The 22255-nt window shown below is 46.0% G+C and overlaps 2 protein-coding genes across 5 annotated transcripts in view; both read right to left on the bottom strand.

Moving 5' to 3' along the window:
- LOC141738770 (putative acyl-CoA dehydrogenase 6) overlaps window positions 1–15053 on the bottom strand; it is a 98658-nt gene extending 83605 nt beyond the window's left edge. The window contains exon 1 of one of the 3 annotated variants that reach the window (XR_012585472.1): window positions 14782–15036. Coding sequence is in view for 2 of the 3 variants with exons in the window: in XM_074574690.1 (XP_074430791.1) it covers window positions 14782–14934 (153 nt within the window). In the remaining variant the exon portion in view is untranslated. Of the gene's footprint in view, window positions 1–14781 lie in introns of all 3 variants that reach the window. The other 2 variants (XM_074574690.1, XM_074574689.1) reach the window with 2 other exon arrangements.
- A 56-nt stretch (window positions 15054–15109) lies between these two features.
- Window positions 15110–18967, bottom strand: LOC141738772 (guanine nucleotide-binding protein G(I)/G(S)/G(O) subunit gamma-11). Of its 2 annotated transcripts, XM_074574694.1 has the most exons (3): window positions 18826–18967; window positions 18564–18667; window positions 15110–15562 (listed from the first exon to the last, which is right to left on the bottom strand). In XM_074574694.1, the coding sequence occupies exons 2-3, from the start codon at window positions 18657–18659 to the stop codon at window positions 15437–15439; spliced, it is 222 nt and encodes a 73-aa protein (XP_074430795.1). In that variant the 5' UTR covers window positions 18660–18667; window positions 18826–18967; the 3' UTR covers window positions 15110–15436. The 2 variants fall into 2 exon arrangements, with proteins under 2 accessions (XP_074430795.1, XP_074430794.1); XM_074574693.1 differs by lacking the exon at window positions 18826–18967 and having other exon boundaries at window positions 18564–18802.
- Window positions 18968–22255: the final 3288 nt, after the last annotated feature.

Raw genomic sequence — 22255 nt, 5'->3', positions numbered from 1 at the left:
CTAAGGCATTACGGAAGTGGTTTTACATCATTTCTACAGATTGTGACCTGCTTGCTCCTGTGACTTTGAGTAAAACTCAGATTGTTTAACAGAGCCAAAGTTTAATTATTACTAGGTGAAATTTGCCATGTGGAGTAGAACAAGATCTTCCCTGCATGACACAACAACAAAAAACGAAGACAGCCTCGCTGCACAGACCACAAACAGTGCATGCCTCTAAACTGAAGGGAAAAAAAAGAGAATATCACTGTCCAGATACTGATACCCACAGTTGTTTCTTAGCCACTGGACCATTCACTTTAAACTGTGTTTTTGCAAAGAACTGAAATAGGTTCTGTCAAAAGCTTTTTAAACTTTAGACACAAATTGTTTGCAAAAATCACACATGCCATTTTCAATCATAAACAAGACTCTAAACAAACTAACCTACTTTCAGGCATGCAGTCTCATTCCTTTAAAAGTATCATTCCTCAAAATAAATCTTCAGAAAACACACATCCTTGAATAATTTGCACAGAGGGGAGGAGCAGGCTGTGGGGCTATCGGAGGGCAGACGGCTTGGATGGGAGAGGGGATTTGGGAAACACCTTCCCCTTACATTATCACACACAAACATAGCCCACGTTGCTAGAGAACTGCAGTGCTGGGCAACTGGCTGATGCTTAGTACTGGTTATTGGGTACTATCATCCCTTCATATAAAAGCAAACAAACAGAGAGATTTTCAAAGGGCCAAGCCAGCAATGACTGAAGGAATACACACAATTACAGAATGTGTGCTTAAAACATTGCTAAAGATGGGTTTACGTAGATGCAGGTCAAATAACGCTGCATACCTAACTATTTCATTTGCCCCTTCCCTTGGCTTTAGCCAATTCCTCACATCTGTGCCTCCAGAGAAGTATTTCACACTTGAACTAATTTAAGTCTTGACTAATTAACTTTGCATTAATTTAATTTTTTTTGAATGCACACAGCTTTAAGAAGTAAACACTAAGAGCTGCACAAATTACGCAGGCACTTTAACCTAAATCATAAGGTAAACATGCAGTGTTTGACAAATATACAGAAGCAAGCTTTTGGAAGTAGGTGAGCAGCTGGATTGCTTATTTTTATACGCTTTATCATAAGAAACGTGTAAATCATGGGTGACAGCACTTAGACTTGCATCACTAAGATACTGACCGTAACAAGACCTAAAACTCCTCCCAGTAGAAATATTTTAACACAGCATACTACAGGTGCTGCCGCACAGACACAAAGGAAATCTTTTTGCCTGGTCTAGCTGGCCAAATCTCAGTGTCATTTGGGATGTAAAGACGATTTAGGAGCCGTGTATCTTTCCCACATGCTGATCAAGTACCAGTAAACCACAAGAGAAACTCTGTTATTTTCCTGATGGTGAGGGCACAGTTGATTCTCATGTATGGGACCGGTGTTTTTCTCAAGATACTTCCTCTGAACCACAAAGATGCATGCCTGGAAGACTCAGCTCTGGAGCTCAGCCTGCATCCCAGTGAGAGCTCGGGCTACTCTCCAGGGAGCCTCCGAAAGAATGGCTTCAGGGGCTGTTATCAGCTGTGAATTATTTCAAAAAACATTGTGTATTTGCCCAGTCGGAAACCGATCGAGCCAACAAACTCACTTCATGTTGAGTGACGGTAAGAAAAATAAAGGTGTTTTCATTTAAAATTGTCTTTACAAAGTTTTGTGAAAACAGCACCTGTAGCTTCCTGCCCAGGAATGGGGAAATGCAGTGGCAGGGTTGGGGAGGGGACAGAGACAGAAATTCAGATTTGTTTGTGTGTTACAGATTATCCTAATTTCTCTCTAAAACAAAAAAAATGAAAATAATCTCCCCAAAACACTGCCAGATAGTTTCATGTTTTGCTTATTTTCCACTGGAAGTTAGTACACTGTTTAAGTGAGAAAAGAAACAAAAATACACATTTGGGGATTTTCCTTCACATGATGCTCAGTATTTTGTGCTGATATTGTACCCAGAAATATTAGCAAATGCCATTTAATTCCCACTCTAATCTAAAATAAATACACTTTTTCTACAACAGTTGAAATAGGTAATTGAATTAATTTGGGTACTGAGAGTATGTACAGATCTCCTTTACAGCAATTAAAGATTTCTTTCCATTATTCACCAGCAAGTCACTTTCAATTCAGAATTTCAAATCAGAAATTAAAGGCCATGCCACTTCTACACACAATACCTCTTATATCTATCCCTTACAATACTGTACAGTGGTAGTATATTTCAGCATGCACACAATTAGCAAGATGATGAATCTTGAAAAGAAAACAATAAACTGAATTCTTACAAATTGACAGAAATTTTTACTAAAGCTTCCTGGGAGTTATACCAAAGCTGAGATTAGACTGACTTGAAAAGCAAGAGAAAACTTCTGAGAAAAGGGTATTTTGTATTAAGAAGATTAAATTGATTTAGTGATGCCTCATAAATGTACCATATTATGCTATAAGGAACATTTTTTTCCTTTAAATCAAGTTACAGTAATTGAACTTAGCTCTACTAATATAATAACCAAAGATGACAAAATTAATGGGATCTTTAACGTAACAAAAAAGCAAATCAATAAGCAACAAACCACTAATGACAGTTCTTCAGTGGTTACATCTAGACATCAGCGTTAACACTGACTTGAAAGGACGGAGGTAACAGACCAGAGCGCCCTTTGCCTTTGACATCAACAACAACTAAAGAAAATAATTTTCTCCTTGTAGTTTTATTCACAACCACCAGCAGCAACAACTGCACTGAGAGACACCTCGGCACCGTACGGACGCCAGTGCTGAGGACGATGCAGTGCTTTAGCAAGATATAAGGCAGAGTTGAGGTGGTCAAACCCACAGGCCACCAGTGGGTGCTACCAAACCTGGCCTCCAAAACCCACCCCCATGGGTGCGAGGCAGTCAGGTCCTAGCAAGCTCCTGGCCGGCCACCACACCGCAGCCTGTGCAGGTGCTCTCAGCTGCTCCTTGGTGGGGGAACTTATACATCCAAACAGCAGCTGTTCATTTCCCACACATTGGTCCCCGTCTGGGTCCCCCCAAGGCACACATCCCAAGCACACCTGAATGAGTTTTCCACTGTATATTCCCTGTTTCTTCCTGCTCCTGGGCTTGGAGGCCATGACCCTCCTCGACTCCCTCACAACACCTCCAAGGCCCTAAACAAAGTTTAGTGGCCAATCCTTTCTTAGTAATACTCTTCAGAAAGGTAGGGAAAGGGCGTAGGGAAGAGGACCAGGATGTGGAAATACATTCAGGACACAACCAGGGCAAATCCAGGCGGGTAAGAGAAGGAGGTCAGCTCCTCATACCTACTAGAGAGGCTGGGGAAGAGACTGACGCTTCTACCATGACACCTTGCTGACAAGGACGTCTACCAGCACATGAGGGGCAAAGCAGGGTCCTGCTGTCCCTCCTGCCCTCGTGAATTCCCTTCAGCGCTGCCAGGATGGCAGCTGCTCCTGTGCTTCCAGGCCCTGTGACACATGCCAGGAGATCCTGACCATGGCAGAAGCCACAAACTGCCCGAGCACCCGGATCAGCCAGCCTGCTGGTGATGAGCCTGGACCCGCAGCGGTCACTACCCTCATGGACAAGGCAATCATTTGGTCTCCAATGACATTACAAGCAGAATCAGAGGCAGTATGTGACTTCGAAGACAACAACAGGTTAAAAATAACTCCATCACACAAAGATGATTTAACCACACAGCAGGCAGAAAGTGTTCCCTGCAGTGCTAAACTTGGCTGCTCATACAAAGTTTAGTGAACTTTCTTCTTGCAACCAAAATCCAGTGTTACCAGCTTACTCAAGGTCTGAAGTGATCTAGAGAGCAAAGCTGCAACCTATCATTTCCTTTTTCGGAATGCATCACCACCACAGGGGAAAGGTTTTCAGGAAGTTTTGCAGGAACTTTTTCTGGGGATTGTTGGGTTTTTTTTGTTTTGGTAGTGGGGTTTTTTGTTATTTTTGGTTTGAGGGCATTTTAGGGTGGTGTTTTTTGGTTTGGTTTCCCCCCCCCCCCCAATACTAACTGAAACAAGGGAGACAGACCTCACTCCCTCTCATATAAAAACATACATGCTCTTCTTGGTTAGGACAAACCTATGAGATCTGTGTAAAAAAAATGACTCACCGCTATGCAAGGGGTCCTGTCAAGGCAGCAAATGTCCTAGACAATACCAAAAAACGTCTCCCCATTGCATGAGGAAGACAAGTTTCCCTTTTGCCCACAATGTGGAAGATTTGGCATTCGGATACAATCTGTGCCTCTTATTCTGTATTCACCCTTGACTACCCAGCCAAACGCATGATGTGACACCTGGGCAAATGACTGTCTACAAGAGCAGTCACAGAGGAATTTGCCCTATTTGAGTCCAGGATTTGGGACTGGGCCTCAATGATGATACGGAAACTTCTGTACTCTGAGCTGTCATCAGACTGTTGCTGGGAACAAGCCAAGAAAATGCTTTCCACACGGATACAGGGTTGAACTGAAGAAGTTTGATTTATGCATTGATATCTGTTTCATGACCATTGGGCAGGAAAAAAAAAGAAAAAAGTAGTCCTAAGTAGAATATCCAGATAATTAAAATAAAGAAAAAAAATCAAGCAATTTTGACTTATGCTTTTTAGAGCAGTATGATTCATTTTACAAACCACAAACCAACAAGTTCTAAAATTATAATTTAGATGGCAGTCCATTGTAAAGTATCAATATTTTCAAGCCATCATCAAGATACTAAATAATAACATGAGTGCAGCACATAGAATATGGATGAAACAGCAGGAAAAAAACACAGTATTTAAGTATATGTCTAACTTAAAACTTTACAGTTAGTAGCAATGAATCTAGAGAGCGTGGTTTAAACTTTCACATAAAGGTTTGAAATAAAACAGCTTTGATTTCTTTATTTTCTTTATCTTCTTTTTCTCTTTTATCTTCTTTATCTTCTTTTTCTTCTATTTTCTTTATCTTCTGTATTTTTCTACAACTACTGGAAACATTTTTTTCAAAACATTTTGTTACTCTACTTAGAATTTTCAATCTTGTTTCCCCCCTGTGAAAACGTAAAATGAATGAGGAATTAACACACATATCCATATCTTTTTTAAATGCCTTTATTGCATTTGAAAGACAAAATGCCCCTCAAGTTGTATTTTTGGTTTTCTCTCCAAGTCTTTTTATTATATTTTCCCCATTATAATTAAGTACTAACAGGTCTAATCTGAAATGTGACTGATTTAGCCCTTATAAACAAGCTCACTTCTATCACCCCAAGCACATCCCATGAAGGAGAGGTGCACAAATTCATGGACTAAAAAGCAATCACATAAAAGCCCTGGGTATATAAATGCCATTAAGCAGTGGGATGGGCTGTTCTTATCAGCATCTTTTTGAACACTAAACAAGCACTTCTGAGCAAGAAATAAGTGGTTGCGGCATTACTTAAAAAGAGAAGGTAGGAAAGTCGCTCTCAAAATTTTGTCCTTCATTCACGCAGTTTGAAGAACATGCCAGACACTCACACACCAGGCAGGACATCTGCCAGCGCCCACCCCTTGAAAAGGTCCAAGCTGTGGAGATCCAAAAGTCCATGATCTGCTGCCTTTGCCCTTCAGATCATTTTGGTCTCCCCAACTTCTCTTGCACTTCATGTGCAGAACCCAACCACTCTGTATGGCACCTGTGGGACAAGATGCAACCAGCCCAGTGAGAAAAACTGAGGGATGTAAAAGAACACTTCAAGCCAGCCAGAAGATATAATTGAGAAGAAAAAAGAAAGCCAAGTCAAATACAACTACATTTTATCTTTTTTTTTTCTCATTCCATACCTAAAAACCTTAAACAGCTGTTGAAAAGCAAAATACCCTATTTAAATGCATTGCCATCCCCTTGCCTTGGTGGAACTACACAGAGATAAGGTTAGGATCACACTGAAGTACCTGGCTGAGCATGGGCTCCATAGCAGCCACTTATGCTCATCACCCTCTTTTTCCATGGACTATATTGCTTATCTTTTATTTCACTTGTAAATGTGCTAAGCGCTTGACAAAATAGAGACATATGTTATATGTAACCCCTCCTGAACCTACTCTGTGCACATATGTACGTTTAGATGCAAATATACACAGATTTCAGCTTGTTTCGCCTTCCCCTTTTCCCTTTCCCAATGGGTGGTACATAAGCTTAAGAAATAAGGAAAAATAGCCATTCCAGCTTAGCACTATAAAGCTGGTCTAAAGGGGCAGATAACATGCCATTGCTAGTGCCTCAGGTATCTTCAGGATACTTCTACTTCTCTGTTCATTGCTGCAAAGTGAGAGTGAACAGGCCTGGCTCACGTCTGGGTTTCTCCACTGCCACTGCACATAGCTGTGGCCAGAGCCGAGTTTCCAGAGAATCTTCCAGTGGATTTAAAACCAACATTCAGCAGGCTCATATAAGAGAAAACCAGAAAAATTTCCCGAGTGTTGGAAAATACATGGCTGAAATGGGAAGACATATATTTAAATTTAATTAATTAAAGCGCCACAGTTCCTTTTTGTAATTTCAATTAAGCCATGCCACAGGCAACAAAGGAATCATGCAATCTGCTACAGCTCTGGGAACTGAAGACTGCAGTGATCGGCAAATACAGGAACAAACTGTTACTAAATTAAACTTTCCCTTTCTCAAAGGGAAAAAAAATTAACGGAGGGAAAAACGCTGTAACGTACGAGTTGGCAGCATCTCATTATATAATAAAACATACCTGCCCTAATCTATTTTTACAAAATCTGATTTTCAGAAAAAAAAAAAAGCATACACTTTATGAGTATTCTGCAATTTTGCTTGGGCTATTCATTTGGCAGTAACTGGACATGCTTCTGTTTAAATCATTGTGTTTCTTCCCTTTCACTGCAACACAGTTCCTTGCAACATACATAATACATAAAGCAAAGCTGATTATTGGTTCAGAAATTTGAATACCACAAATCTTTTTGTCCCATACGTCGGCCTACAGTTTTTATTTCAGAAGACAAAAAAAACCAAACCAAAACAAAAAAAACCAACCAAAAAACCCAAACCTTGAATCAACTACAAAGTTTTTGCCAATGCTTATCTAAAACTTAAAAATCTACAAGTCCGCCAGGGAGTGCAGAAGCATGGACTGCCTCTCCACCCTGTGCAGCTGCTGGTGCACCTGGGAGCCCCACTGCTGGAGCAGAGGGCACACATTATCACCATACTAAGAAAATAAAAGGTCCAGTCCAGGCCCTGGGAGCTGAGCCCAGCTTAACCTTTTCCTGAGGAATGAGAAGCTGGAAGACCAGCTCCAGCTAGGGAGGCACCCACATGATCCTAGCCAACCTCTCCTCCCTCCCTCTGTCCTTCTTCCCAGGACAGGTGCATAGGGAAATCCCTCCTGTACAGGCCTGAGTATCTTGGTAGTCTCTACACGCTCCCAACCACAACCCCTCCAACTGCCCTGTCCAAGAATATGGCAGAAAAGGGAGAATCCCAAAATTGCTTCCCACTCTGGACTCCAAGAACTACAGCTACCATACCGAAACCTGTTCTCCAGCAGAGAAGGATAGGAACATATTTGCAAAGCCTCCTGAGATCAGGCAATCAGTTCTGTGTTTAGTTCCACAGAATTTCTCACCACCTCTCCTTTGAGCACATGCAGATTGTATTTTACTTAAGCTACCTCTCTGTAGGCAGTATCTACTGCTATCAAACCACACCACAACGGGCAAAGCACCATGTGTGCATGAGGGGAAAAAAACAGGTCAAAGAAATCCCTTTTTCCACCTCCCACCAGCCGATTGACTGTGTTCACCCTCATCCACAGCAATCACAAATTCTGTTCATAAGAAGCGTGATTCTTTGTATTTGGTAACAAAGCAACCTCTCCAGGTGCTCTGTGAGGCTCTTCACAGCACCAACCCCCAGAACACAGGATTTCACAATTTTAATCGTATCACTAACCTTCCCTCCCCACAAATTACAACATATCTAAAAACTCCCACATGTGACTGTCCCAATCATCTTATCCTTCTGGACTCATCCCAGAAGCAACCAGAATGAGCACAAACCACAGACTTTCACAATATTATAGGCAAAGATGGGGGTTGTTTTCTAGCCTGGCATACAGGGAACTAAGAATTAGAGCAAGCGAGTGCCCAGGGCATGGTTATTCCTATGATCTGAGGGCAGATGCATTCAAACAAGGTTAGTCCTACAAAAGCAAAAATACGTGTCATGTCAATCTAGATGGTGATCTCAGACAAAGCTTTAGGACGCCTGGGAGCTCTGGCTACTTGTACACACTTACAGAAGTGATTCAGAACTGAGCAAGTGAAGCATTTTTTTTTGCCCCTGCATCTCATACTCTCCAACGGAGATGCTGAGCTGAGGCATAGTGTAATGCCCACCAGAGGCTGGTATGTTGGGGTTTGGATCCTGCTTTTGACTCTGGGTTATATCCTAGCAGGAATGAAACCAGTTACCTCACTGAGGCACATGCCATCGCAGGCTACCTCTCTGCTGCAAGGTACTAGGACATCATGGAATCATATGATGGGATCCAACTTCAAAGGCACGTGCCTCTGGAGTTTATCCATCTTTGCCACCCACACACTGCTCCCCGTCCCAGGGCTCAGGACTTCATGCAGTACCTAGGCAGAAGCGCAACCTGAAAATTGGGTAACAGCTGAAGAGATTGACTTTGTTAAGCAATGTTGTATCGAGTGCTGACTGGGCTACACCATTCATCTGAATTGATGGATTTCCATCCTCAAGATGTCTGTATCCATTAGCAGAGCTTCCAGTGTTCACCGACACTTTTTCACCAACCAGGACCACAAGTGGCAACCAGGGTCTCCTGTCACTTCTAGGACTTCCCACTGTACCAGTGGGCCTCCTTCAGACAGGGCTATCTGTGCCATCACACCTGTACCCAATGTAGTCCTGGACGTAAGACATCATATCAGATACAGACAGACATCAGATACTGACTGCATCCAAGAGGCCCACTACATCCTTTAGATAAAACAGAAAATACTCAGTTCTAGGAACTGATCCTAACTCTGTTGCTGCCCTCACCTTTTCTTTGTCTTGCATCACTGAAAGAGGAAAAAACATTCTCTAGAGCTATTCAAAGAACGGCTTCTGCACATGGCAAAGTGTAGGTAGAGAACCACCACAGCCCTGCAGCTTATGCCAGTTTACATATGTGCTGGAACTTAAACTATTCTCATCACAGTATCAGCCAAGTACCTAGTAAATTTGGGGTATCATTACGGATTAAAACCGCTGAAATCATTTAAGGTTTGCTAGTTTGCAATACTGAATCATTAGCTAAAGATATGGACTTTCATATGAACCACAAGAAGCTTACACAGGATCTACTTACTGCAGCACTCCAGCATCATGCAAAACATTTTTATTCAGCATGCTCTAGTTCCTTCTTTTTTAAGATGAAATAAAATATTCCAAATTTCTCTCCAAACGAGGCGATTTTTTCCAGGATTTCATCAGCTTCCCCAGGAAAGTTTGGTTTCTTCTCAAGAATAAGAGAGGAGTTTCTAGTTTCCTTTTCTGACTTTGGAAATGGCAGACCATTGTGCTTATCCCACTGCACACTTCTAACGGCAAGACTTACGACAACGGGTCTGAGAGGACCCATTCCCGAGAAACCCTCCCAAATCTGCCTGAAGAGCAGCTCCGCTCTCAAACACTGCGGCACTTCTCCAACCCATCCTCCTACCTGCAACAGGTTTGCACGATGCTGACTGAGGAGAAAAGACTTCTGGTGACAGACAAAATCCTGCCGGTTCTGCAGCATTGACAGAGACCAGAAACCAGCACGCACGGTCAAGAGCACATCGGAACATATTCCATACTCAGCCTTTCTATCCTTTCTCCCCAGGTGGCCTGGCATTCAGCGTGGGCAGGGAGCAGAATATCCACCACCAAAGAGCAGCTTCAGGTGCAACAACTTGGCTTCCCCACTACTCCCTTCCCCTTAGGATCTCTGCATCTCACCATTTCAGACAGTGCTCGGTCTTTCAGGAGCGCAGTATGCCGCCCATACCAGTTTTCCTAATCTCAGGTTTCCACAGCATATTTTGAAGGCTGCCATATCAAAAATGGCAGACTGCAGATATAATGGCATTTCTGGAAATACTTAAAATTATTAAGCTTGTCCTGACTTATTCCTACAGAGAAACTAATGCTCTAATTTTCAAATGAGAAGTTAAAAACTAGTCATTGAAACTTATCTGAGGGACAATACAGCTCAGGTGGTGCTACCAGGGCTAGTGACCAGGGATCTTTGGTTCTTAAAGGACATTGAAAATATAACAATCACTGTCTAGATGCACGAGCCTGGCTGCATGATAGCAAACGATTTTAAGAAGCACACCAAGTATCCTGAAAGTCTCCTCGTGTAGTCTATCACCATTCATCTATCAAATTTCATCTTCAAGGACTGGATCTGGATGTAGGCACTCACACTACTTCTGAGTCCAGAGAGGAAAAAAAAAAAAGGCAAAAAAAAAAACCCAACTCCCAGAAAGTCAAAGTCCAGAGCAAGGTGAGATGAAATACAGACGAGCTTTCAGAGCACCCTGATGCCTGGCTGGGACATGTCCCATTCATTAGTGGGGGTATGTGACCTAAGAAGATTTAAGCAAAGTTACATTTTCTGAACAGTCATGGCAAAACCTATATAAACCCCAGACGTTTGCTCAGTCATAAACTGCTTATTAAGACACAATTTTAGTTGTCAGAAGTGCCTATTGCCTAATCCCATCAGGTGTGACAATGATAAAGCAACAGAATAGCTAGACCTGAGCCATAAAAATATCCCTTAGGCCCAGTTCTCCTACTGAAAGATGCTCATTGAAAAGTCTAAGTAGATGCAGTGGAAATTTGTTCTAACATGAATATGGGGTTGGAAAAAAATCCAATCTTTGGGCACAGCAACTGCAATCTCATATGTATGCACTACTCTGACACTGAGTAACAACAAAGAGCATTGCTTATAAAATTGCCTTTTCTGCATTTCTGCTACACAATGAAGCGTTTGTACATTAAATGACATTTTTTTGATTATCAGAAGAGGCTTTTTACAGAGCTTGCTTGACTATGCTGAAGCTCACTTTTTTCTCTCCTCCTCTCCTAAACTGATTTAAAAGCAATTCTTGGTAGGGCACTAGTGAATGTACTGGATGGTTCCTCTTATTGCAGTGGTATATCCCAGCTGTCCCTTCCAATAACAACAAAAATCAATTTGAAAATTTTCTCTCTGTTAAATTAACACCAAAAATTTTTGGCAGTAGTAAAGCACATTGCTGTGCTTATCTATACCAGCAAGAGAACTAGCCCCTAAACGTTTATATGATGTTTCTGTCAGACACAAGATGAAAAAGGCTATTGCAAATACCCCAAAATCTGTGAATACTTTTTGCTTCCCTTAGACAGTGCAAATCTGTGAGCCTTAGTAATGTCACATTTTTTAACTGTCTCTTCCTGAAACTTTTGCCTCAGGTGCATGATAAATAAGGTTTTAAAATCATAGATGCAGTTCATGTATTTTGCAGCATCAGCTGTGTCTTTTCTCCTTCCCAATTCAGTGAGAAACTAACTTTTAGGTGATTTATTTGCAATACCAGCCACCTACTACTTTGCTGTTCTGTTACTCTTTTTTATAATTTGCTACAAAGACAAATAAACCAACTCCATCCAAGGTGGTCACCCTTCAGTATTTTGCAGAAGGTCAAAAGAGCCATATCCTTTTGACAGACAATTTACAATAATTTTATCGGAAAGTTAAAGCGAATGTCAGTATTAAATTCAGATCCTGCACGCTCTAATATGAAGGGGCTCCAATTCTTGTAAAAATATGTATATTAATAAACAGAAACTCATGACATACAAGCCAAGAGTGGCAAATAAGGCAGCGGTGTCCTTTGTTGGAGTCTCACTGTCACAGGGGAAATCCCCCTTATCCTACAGAGATGTAACACAGCGTAACTAGACTAAGAGACCGCTGGATATAAAATGAAATCTCATTTATATCACATGCAACTCCAGCAAAATATATGCCAATCCTTTTCAAACCTATTTCCCAAAGCTTCTTAGTACTAATGCCAGAGGAAAAGAAAAACAGACAGCATGTATATATCCTATATGTATATGCATACTCCTGTGCATACACACACAGAGAGCAGGTTAAATCTTTTTCCTCCAAGCCAGTTATACTATAATTTAGTTATTGCAGCAAGCTGTGGGACACCACTGCCCTGCAAGCATTGTTCGACAAGTTAAGTTACGTTTTCAATTTCCAAGAGGAAGGGTGGTGACCTACAAAGTTGTAAAGGAAACCACTCAGAAGCTTATTTCAATACCCCTTGCTAAAAACAGCCCCCTGGAATTATAAGAGTCTCTTCCTCATCCTGCTCAGAACAATTGGAAAGTTACAGACCGTTTAAAATGCATTAATTTCATAGATTAAAAAATAAAGTGAATGGAGACCAAAAAAAAAAAAAATAACAGCTCCCCATCATGGTATTGCACCGCTCATTTTTCCAGTCTCCCTGGTAGCTGCACATGGATTTAGCTAGAGAAAAGAGTGTCCCAAATTACATAGCAGGCACACTTAAAATGCGTCACAGATCCTGAGTGGCCATCCTCTCCCAAAGACTTTACTTTCTAGTTTATCCTAAAGTCATTGAGGACAGGTTTAACTTATGCCAAAACAAACATTGATTGCTAGAAGCTTTGGGGTGAACATCAGACTGGATTTGACATAAACTGGTGATTTTGTTTTTTTTTCCCCCCATATAATCAGATAAAATCTAGAATAAACACTATATAAGCATTTTGTAAAATACAGGACAATGATAAAATTGGGTTTATGTTGCTTACTGTAATTTCTTCCACAATATATTCATCACAGGGATTTAAATGATAAATGTAGCATCACATTCCCTCTTAGCCCATGATGCAATTACCCGCACTAAACCCAGCAAGGTAGGGCACGCTGTTAGCTGCAATCCAACAGGCATGGGGGGAATAAAAAAAAAGGGCGGGGAGAGCAGTACGTATAAAAAAAACGCCTTGTGTCACACAGCAGAGCAGCAAACTGCACCAACAGACACTAATAGAGCCACTTGCCCCTGGATCCCTCAGCAAATACACAGCTGCAAGCATCTGAGATACACCTACCCCTGGCAAAGCAAGACTTTTAAAAATCTTCCAGATCCAGATTACTGCCTTCACAGGTCTGGCCTTGCTTGTATTTCAGAAGGACACCAATTTTTCAGTAAAGCAATTGTAGTGCCCGGGCAGGTAACTGAGTGCCAGGGAACAAGTTCAGCAAGCAGATTACTCTGCAGATTCGCAGAGCGAAGGCTCGCTCCAGACGGGATCAGCACAAACTTGATGCTGTGGTATTAGCTGCAAAATCCTGTACTGTTAATCCAGGTGAGAGAAGAGGATTCATTTCCAACTTCTTCTACTGATCCTTTCTGTCACCTTATTTCTGCACTGCAAAAAGTCCAGGAATTTAGACTAATGAACTAATTTTCTTAGGAAACAGGCTGGCCATGCACGGCTTTTCCTTATTGCTCAGATTTCTTTTTTTATAATACTAAAGATGAACCCAAAACTTGAGCTAAAGCTCAAGGATAACAGGCCTCATTTTAGCGATAGAAAACTCAATTAATTAAATAGCATTTGGGATATCTTGTTTTAACACCGGAGATGTGAAAGTTAACTCCTAAAAAAACCAACCCTGCAGAAATGTAAAAATCACATGACTCAGAAGCAGTTCCACTATCTGTGGACCGAGAAAGTGGTGAAATTTGGAAAAGGTTAAGTTTATCCATTAATATGTAAGTTTCCTCAAGTAATTTTGAAAAGCATCTATCAAAGACAGGACAGCACAGCTCCAAAGTCACGTGAATGAGTTAATATTTGGCGATCCAGTGCATACTGCTTTTTAAAAAGTTGCGGCACTCTGCTGCAGCACCAGCCAGGCCTTGTTAAGCTTAGCTACAGCTAAACGAGGGACAAGTCCTTACGCTCCATAATGCCTGCCTCTGAACCTTTATTCTGCTTCTTCATGTGTGGCTGTGCACACCTCGTCCGTCGGCCATACTGACCTCGCCTCATCAGTTCACAGTTTAAAGGCCGGCTTCTCCCCCCGGCAGCCCCCTCAGCGTGAGCCTCACCAGGGCCTCCTGCCTCAAACCATCCAATTAGCTAACCTTGACAGGTGTGCTTGATTATACCGCTGCCTTCCGCAGGTGTGACGCTGCTGGGAACACACAGCATTCACCAACGGCACCACCAATTACCTGCAGATTGTCGTCTGGCATTCAATTTATGTGTTACCTTACCAGAAGTGCCTCCTGTCCTCTTGATTTATGATTCAGCCTTTCAGTGACCTCTCTCTACCCTCCTTTTAGGGACAAACGGGCTCTGTTTTGGGCTCAGTTCCGCCTTTTCTTGCGCTCTGCATCCACAGATGGACCTTAACCTGCGTTTTGCTGTCCCGCCTGTCACACGCGGGGGACACACGGCTTCCTTCCTGACACCGGCCAGGGGGGCGTTCACTTATTTAAACACAGCCCAAGCCGCTGCAGGCGGCTCGGTGACCTTGCTCCGCTCGGGCCGGCGCGGCCGGGTGTCCCACTGTGGGGAACTGCCGTCGTCCCCTCCCCCACAGCACACCCCCGGTACCTTCCTGAGGGCCGCCCGCAACTCGCGGTGCTGCGGCGTGTCGCCGACGCCCCCTCCGTCCCGCCGCCCCGAGCTGCCGCCCCGCCGCGGGGCCGCCCCGCCGTGCAGCGCCGAGGCCAAACGCGCCCAGCGCCCGCCGCCGCGCAGCGCCATGGCCGCCGCCTGCCCCCCGCCGCGCTGCTCCGCCCCGCTCCGGCGAAGGCCGCGGCCTGGCCCCGACGAGCTTTAACGGCTGGCCCGGGTCGTCCCGCCGGCCCCTGCACCGCCCCGTCCCGTCCCGTCCCGTCCCTCCTCCAGCTCCCGCAGCAAGCCAGGGCAGGCTCTCGGGTTACGGGCAGGTTTCCTTTAATGCCAACGAACAGCCACGAAGCGACCGGGGAACGGGGTGGCGATAAGGGGGCGCCGCGAAGCGAAAGGAGCCGTCCCAGCCGCGGGAGGAGGGACGGGCACGGCGGGGAGCCGGGGGTGGGCAGCCGTCCCTGCCGAGGGTCTCGGCTGCTTTCGGGTTGGTTTCTTTATTTTTGTAAGAAAAAAAAAAAGAAAAGAAAAAGAAATCCGCTCCTGTTCTCGTTCAACAAGGACCGGCGGCGGTGGGGACACACTGGTGACTCCCTACAGGTGAAAGGGGAGCATCTGCTCCGGTGGGTTGGTTCTCCTAAGCGATGACACAGCCCCCCTTCTCCTTGAAGGGGTTCTTGTCCTCGGGAACCCCCTTCACCAGCGGGTCCTCCCCTGAGCGCTCCTCAATGTAGTTCTTGATCTCCTCGGAGCATTTGGACACCTGGAGTGAAAGAAGGGAGAAGGGGCTGCGTTAGGGCCGGGGCTCACCGTGCACGTCGGAACAGCGAAACAGCGAACTCACGTCCTTCCTATTTACCGTCCCATCAAATATAAAAGATGTGACCACAGAGCCAGCACTAAGCATGTGCAGACTGGGCTTCCTTCCACTTTTCCAGAGCCCGATATTCACAGAACTTGTATCACCGGGAATGTGTATGCCACTCGGAACAGCAGTTGCTACATACTTAAACGTGCATTTATTTTTATAATTAGCCACTATAGTTTTATTAAGCTGCAGATCACACTCTCCCTCAGCATCAGCATGACTTACGGTCAATGGGTTCAGGATCGGTAACTTTCAATTCAATTTCAAAGTGTTTATGTCTTTACTTGTTTTTCCCAAACAAAACATTCAGTAATGATTTTTTGTTGGTAATACAAATTCTCGCCTTGTGGTTCTATAATGGCAACCATGCATCTTGAATGGGAGTAAAGACCTGACTTGGAAAGACAATTTACTTACAGGTTACCTGGGGTTATTTTGAACAATGGTTAATAAAACAGCCTATTGTGTTGTGAGAGAACATAATATACCTGACGCTTTGCATGACATTCATAGCAAACTAGCACTGGTGTAGGTAAGCCTGCATAGAACCCACCTGTGAAGGTGAAATGGGTTTAGTTTACATTGACTGAGACAGGACCACATGCACCAAAAGTAGTAACAGTGTCTGTGGAGCCTGAGAGCACACAAGCAAATCCCACCAGCTCCAGAGGATCCTTGTCCATGCGCATCTCTTTTTTCTCTTCCCTATGTCAGCAGAAACTGTCCTTAGGTGCTCGAGTACCTGACACGGCTGAGGACGTGCTCCAGCTCTGTCCCTGCCTCCTCCCTTCCTACCCGCAGTCCCTGCCGAGGCACAGCAGTGCAGAGTCATCAGCAGAAACCAGCTGTTGCCCAGGCCACTAGATGACTAGTATCTCTAATCCAAGGCCCCTTGCCTTCTTTCTTAATTATATTTTACTCCATAGGTAAAATTATGACCAGAGAACCAATTAATTTACCTGCTGTATCACAGAACAACAGAGCATGGCCTGTGCAAAACTAAACTTTAAGCCATCAGAAAGAACTCGGAGTTAATTCCCAATTAAACAGTGCATAAAATAAGGTCTAACTACCTCTAGCTGCCTTACAGCAGAGAAGAATTTGGACCTGCAAATCCCATTACATGTGCCTTGCTCTTTTGTGCCTCGCAAACCTGTTCATTCAAATTGGGGCACCTTACGCCATCATAAAGGTGTGCTCCAAAGTATATGCAGGAACAGGGTTTGTTTTACTTCAGTCAGCACAATCAGGATCTTTTTCACATATAAGAAAAAAATGTCTGCTTAAATACACATTCAGACATTTTTTATTCATTAAAAAAATTATTCAACAGGATATTTTATCTTTGTGATGTAAAGGTACAGGAAGGGGTCAAGAAAACTTTGGCTAAACGTTTTTACTTTTGGTGACCACAGAATTGTGGCTTCTGCATTTCCCTGTCCGTGTTACACTCATACAGGTACCAGGGGACTGTGACAACTGCAACACAGATTTCATTCTCACAGTGAAACTTCTGTTATAATGCACCAGTAAAATTGAGGATGTTGTCTGTGTTTTACTACAGGTAATTTGAAAATATCCATTTCCCTTAAGTGACCGGGCTTCTGGTTTATTCCAAATATTTAGGCAAGAATTTTAAATTCATTAATTTATTATTACGAAATTATGATTAATTTATTATTATGAAAATCAAAAACTGTACACCCTGCAGAGTATATTTCAGTTGCTTGGGAACTCCCTGAGGGATGATACAGCTATCTATAGTAGCTGGATGTGTAATCTTCAATACTGCTGGAGCTGTAGACTATACCATTACATCTACAATCACTGATACCTAACTGACAGCCAAAAAATAACTGTGGCTTTATTTTCTGGGCTAAACACCTAGACCTGAAATGAAATTCACGTCACTAATGCAACTGATTCCCACATATAAATGTATTTTTAGTCCTAACTAGAAGCATTTATTTAGATGTAGTTTGCTTCTGCTGGCATGCAGAATAAAGAAGAAAAATAAAAAGAATATTAGTTTTATCATGGAGCGAGATCAGTTCTGCATGTCTTTCATCTCTAGAAAACGTGCAAAATGACAAAAATTTCACCTGCGGAAAGGAATAATCAGCATAATTGACTAGAAGCACACTGTTTCTAACGGACCACGGACGGCTTATGGCTCTGCACCAGCAGTCTTTCGGCCCCTGCCCTCTGCCCGGGCACTGCGTGGTGCCCGCCCGAGGAAGAGGGCGGCCGTGGCCCCGCAGCTTCTCCCGCAGCCCGGCCGGGATGGGGAGCGGTGCCGCAGCAGGGCTTCCCGCCCCCTCACCTGGCACTGGCGGATCCCAACACGTTTTATAGAGGAGGGGAACGGAGCTCGACGCGCTCCTCCCTCGCCAGGCAGGGCTGCCTTGTGCTGGCACTGGGCTCCAGGGACTCGCAAGGGAGGGGAAGCCAAGGGGGACCCGTACCGGCCCCTCGGGGCGCCTCATTCCGGGGGCTGTGGGCCCCTTTTCCCCCCTCGCTCCACAGCCACCCCCGTGAAGGAGCCGCGCTCCTACACGTTGCCAGTGCTGGTATGTCGCCAGCGTCGTCCCCGGTCCCTGCCCCAAAAGGGGGTGGCTGGAGCCGTCGGTGCAAACTCCGGTCGTCCCAAAACGGCCGGGGTTCTCCCGGAGAGCCGCTCGAGAAGCCCCACTGTCCCCGCCGTCGCCGGGCCAGCCGCGGCGGGACGGGGCGCTCCCGCTCCGCCCTGGGCTGTCGCCCCCGGTCCCGCCGCCCGCCCGACGTGCCCCCGGGCGCCGCATGAGCCCCCGCACCCCGGCCCGGGAGTAACGGGGCTTCTCCCCGCTCGGGTCCCGGCGGTCGGGCAGCCCCGGGCCTCTTCTCCGCGGCCACTCACCGGCTGCCTCTCCAGCTTCACTTCTTTCCGGAGCTGCTCCACTTCCATTTTCAGTTTGTCCTTCTCGCTCAGGTCCTCGATGTTGATGGCTGGCATCGTCTACACTGCCAACGCGCGGAGGGAGGGAAAGAGGGAGGGAGGGAGGACAAAAGGTTACCGCTGGGCAGCCAGGCCGCCGGGGCCGGAGCCCCCGGGCGGGCGCGGGGCGGCGGGGCGGTGGGACGGTGGACGCCCCCGGCCCGCCCCCGGGGCTCACTCACACGGTGCCGTCCGGGCTGCCCCGCTGCTCGGCGGCGGCGGCCGCTTCCTCTCCGGCGCGCCTGGCACCCCTTCCCCGCGCCGCTCCGGCCTTTAAACCGCCGCGCTAATCCCCCCCTAACCGGATTAAATCCCGACCCGGCCCCGCTGCCGGGGCGCTGGGGCGTTAACACGGGCCCTGACTGCACAGGGAGGGTCCGGCCGCCCCGGCGCGGCTCCCGGGCAAGGCGCTGGGCCCCGCCGCCGCATCGCCCCGGCACCCCGGGGGGCAGCAGGCGGCTGGAGCGGGAAGCAGCGGCGACCCTCCTGTGCTGGCATCCCCCCTCCTCCACTTCTCCGCCACCGCTGTGGGGCAAAGGCAGCGAGATGGGCCGGGTGTTTTGGCCCAGCAGTGAGGTCTTTCTTCTCCTGCCATCTCCTTCTGCTCCCCCTGGCCTTCACGATGCTTCTTGTTTTCCCGTGCCACCAGCACCCGTGGGCTCTGTGCTCCTCTGCCCAGCAGCTAAGGCAGCAGCAGGTGGTTTGTGGAGGCACATTACTCTAGGCTTGTGCGTTTAAACTATGAATGGACTGGAGCAAAGGTAGGGGAAGGAACCGCTCTCAGGTCAAGTGTCCCGGCAGGCGGCCAGGCTGTCAATGGCAGACACAGCAAGTTTTGTGGTAGGTACTTCTGTCTGCAAAGCAGAGTTGCAGCTCTGTGTGAGAGGGATGCCGTGCCCGACCTGCACAGAGCATCTCTGGAGTCATGGAGTTATGACAGGTGTTGAGAATGGGGCACTGTCTGTAAGAGAAATTATGGGTTAAATGAAGGAACTAGGCCATTCTTCTCCTGTGGTTGCATACACTTTTGAGGTCTAGGTTCCAAACAGGGTGCTATGCTTTTTGGAAGAGGGTGGTCCTTCCACGCATGTTTGTACAGCACCTAACATCTCTGATTCCAGCTGCTGCTTTCCTACAAAATCAGTGGAGGCAGAATCCATGACCCATTACACTGAACAAGGCTGCAGGCCATTAAAATGGGCCCGTATCTTAGTCCTTCTGATATCTGGCACTTCAAAGGTCCCTATAGGCGGTCGCTCCTCTCTTTTTCCATCTCTAGCTTTTCTCCTTAAGGGCACTTCTTTCTCCTCCTCTCCCCACTCACCAGATGTAAGCAGCTGTTAGCAGTATGTAAGATCTACATCTTTCTTCTCCACTGTTGCTCCTATAGTGCTTTTGAGGTTTGTATTTGTTTTGTTTTAGCCAGTTCACTAAAATCAGTTCCTCTTCCCCTCCCTCTGGCTATTCCCCTCTCCCCACCCCCTTACCAGCTGTTGGTATGCAATTTCTACACCCCCATAATGTACCCTGGCAGCTGCATCCACAAATCCCACCAGTTGCTGGTCCCTGGGCCAGTCAGAGCAGGTGGGAGGAGCTGGCCGGCCAGGGTCTCAGGGGAGCCAGGGCTGTTGCCAGGAGCAGAAACGTTGCTGTGCAGAGATGTAGAGAGCATGTGGTCTGGTGGTGGCCAGTGTAGAGTGAGCTGAGGGTGGGCTCTGGCACACGGTTAGCATGGTTAGGGTGGGAAGGACAGTTGCATTGATAACCCTGTAATGGAAAGCCTGCAGCGAGCTGTCTGCTGACATGACTAGCTCTGCTGATGGCAGTTAGTAAAGGACTTTCTACCACTTGCTGTGTTAACTTTACTCTAGTTCATATATTTTACAGATACTTACCTAATCTAAGTGAAATTCTTTGCTGTTACAGCAAAGGAGCATCTGAATAAATACTGCACTGTGATGCAGCATTAATGGATAGGTGGGTTTAGCTCAAACTTTCATTTGTATGTGTGCGCGCAGTGGAAATGGAAAATATGGAAATGGTATTTGCATGACAGCTTTCATTTTGCTGCTATTGTTTAAAGTAGTATTTCAATGACTGACTTTGCAATCCCAACAAAATCTGATGAAAACTAAAGGACATCAGTCTAGTCATACTAAAATCACCTGAGAGTTTCCTAATATTAGAAAGATGGTCTTTTGATTTTTTTCTGGAAATAGAAAATGTATTTTGGTTTGATTATTTTTTTTCCTACTGGAGTGACCTAAGCTTTATTATAATTGCTGTGCTTAATAAGCTTAAAAAAAATACAAAGGAGGACACCTGTTACTAACAGTTGTAGTTATAAGATTTCAAAACACAGCAGATGTCTCCCATGGTAATGTCTCAAACTCTATCAGGGTTTCTGGGGGTTTTTTGTCACTAAAGCACCCACTCATCCTTTGGCAACTGGAGATTCTGAAAAAAGGAACGATGTTGAAAAAGGAGGAAGAGAGGTGCCATTGGTACCCTCCCAGATGCCAGCTAGGTTGGGTGGGGGTTGAATTTACTCCTCTTTCTTGCCTTTGTGAAAAATAAAATTATGTCGGAAAACTAGGTTGTAATCCTCCATGAGATTAGCAAAGCAGAGAAGCCGTGGAGAGAAAGTCAGTTCCTGAAATAATCAGGGCGCTATGAAGTTCCTCCTCCTTACAGCCCGTACGGACTGTGGCTTCCTTCCTGCAGGCCACACGTTTCCAGGGCCCTGTATCACAATCCCATCGACGGCAGCGCCTGCCTGAAGGATTGAGGCCCAACACCGTGGCTGTAAAGGGAGTGGAGAAGAACAATACGAGATCAGATTAGTTTATTGTTATCTATAGAGAGCATGTCTAATTTGCAGCCGCTCTTATCTCTCTTACTGTATTAAATCTGGAGTAAACACTAATTAATGTAATGGCTCTAATAGATTAGAGAGGGAAAGTATGCTGCTCACCCCCTCCTCCCCCAGATCACTCCGGATTGCCCGGTGGGGTTAAAATTTACAGAACAAGTCATGGTATTTTCTGGAATCCAGCTCCCTGAAGTAAGCAGAGCTTTCATCCATTCGGCCCCTCGGGTTTCCCCGGCGTCCAAGCCCCCTGACGGTGCCTCGGTTTTCTCAAGTTCATTAGCGTTATACACAAACCAGTAACCCGGGTTTATCGGTGCTGTCTCTAGCGGCACTCGCTAAGCGGCCCGTGCTCGACCCGGCGGGATCGGGACCCGGCGGGGGCTCCCCTGCCTGGTGTTCGGCGTCCTGCCGCCCTCTGCCCGCAGCCCCCGAACAGGGAGCGGCCGCCAGGGGGGAGAGGGGGGAGAGGACTTTCGCTAAGTGACCCGTCCGGGATTTCACCGTGATTAACAGGAAATGCTCTTCGAGCATCATCCCGTAACGTGCGGGGAAGGGTGGGGCGGGGGGGAGGGGAAGAGGGGGGGAACGGGCCAGCCGTGGACCCCGTGCAGCTCCCTGCAGCCCGCCGACGGAGACCCCTCCGCCGTGGGCGGCGCAGCCCGACGGCGAGCCATCCCCCGCGGCGCCCCCAGCCGGCCCCGGCTGCTCCCCCCGGCGGCCGTGGGACCCCCGACGGCGGCGG

Source organism: Larus michahellis, chromosome 2 (assembly GCF_964199755.1).
Source record: "Larus michahellis chromosome 2, bLarMic1.1, whole genome shotgun sequence".
NCBI classification, from domain to species: domain Eukaryota; kingdom Metazoa; phylum Chordata; class Aves; order Charadriiformes; family Laridae; genus Larus; species Larus michahellis.
Note: the sequence above shows the minus strand (reverse complement) of the source record. Positions and strands in the feature narration are given on the sequence as shown.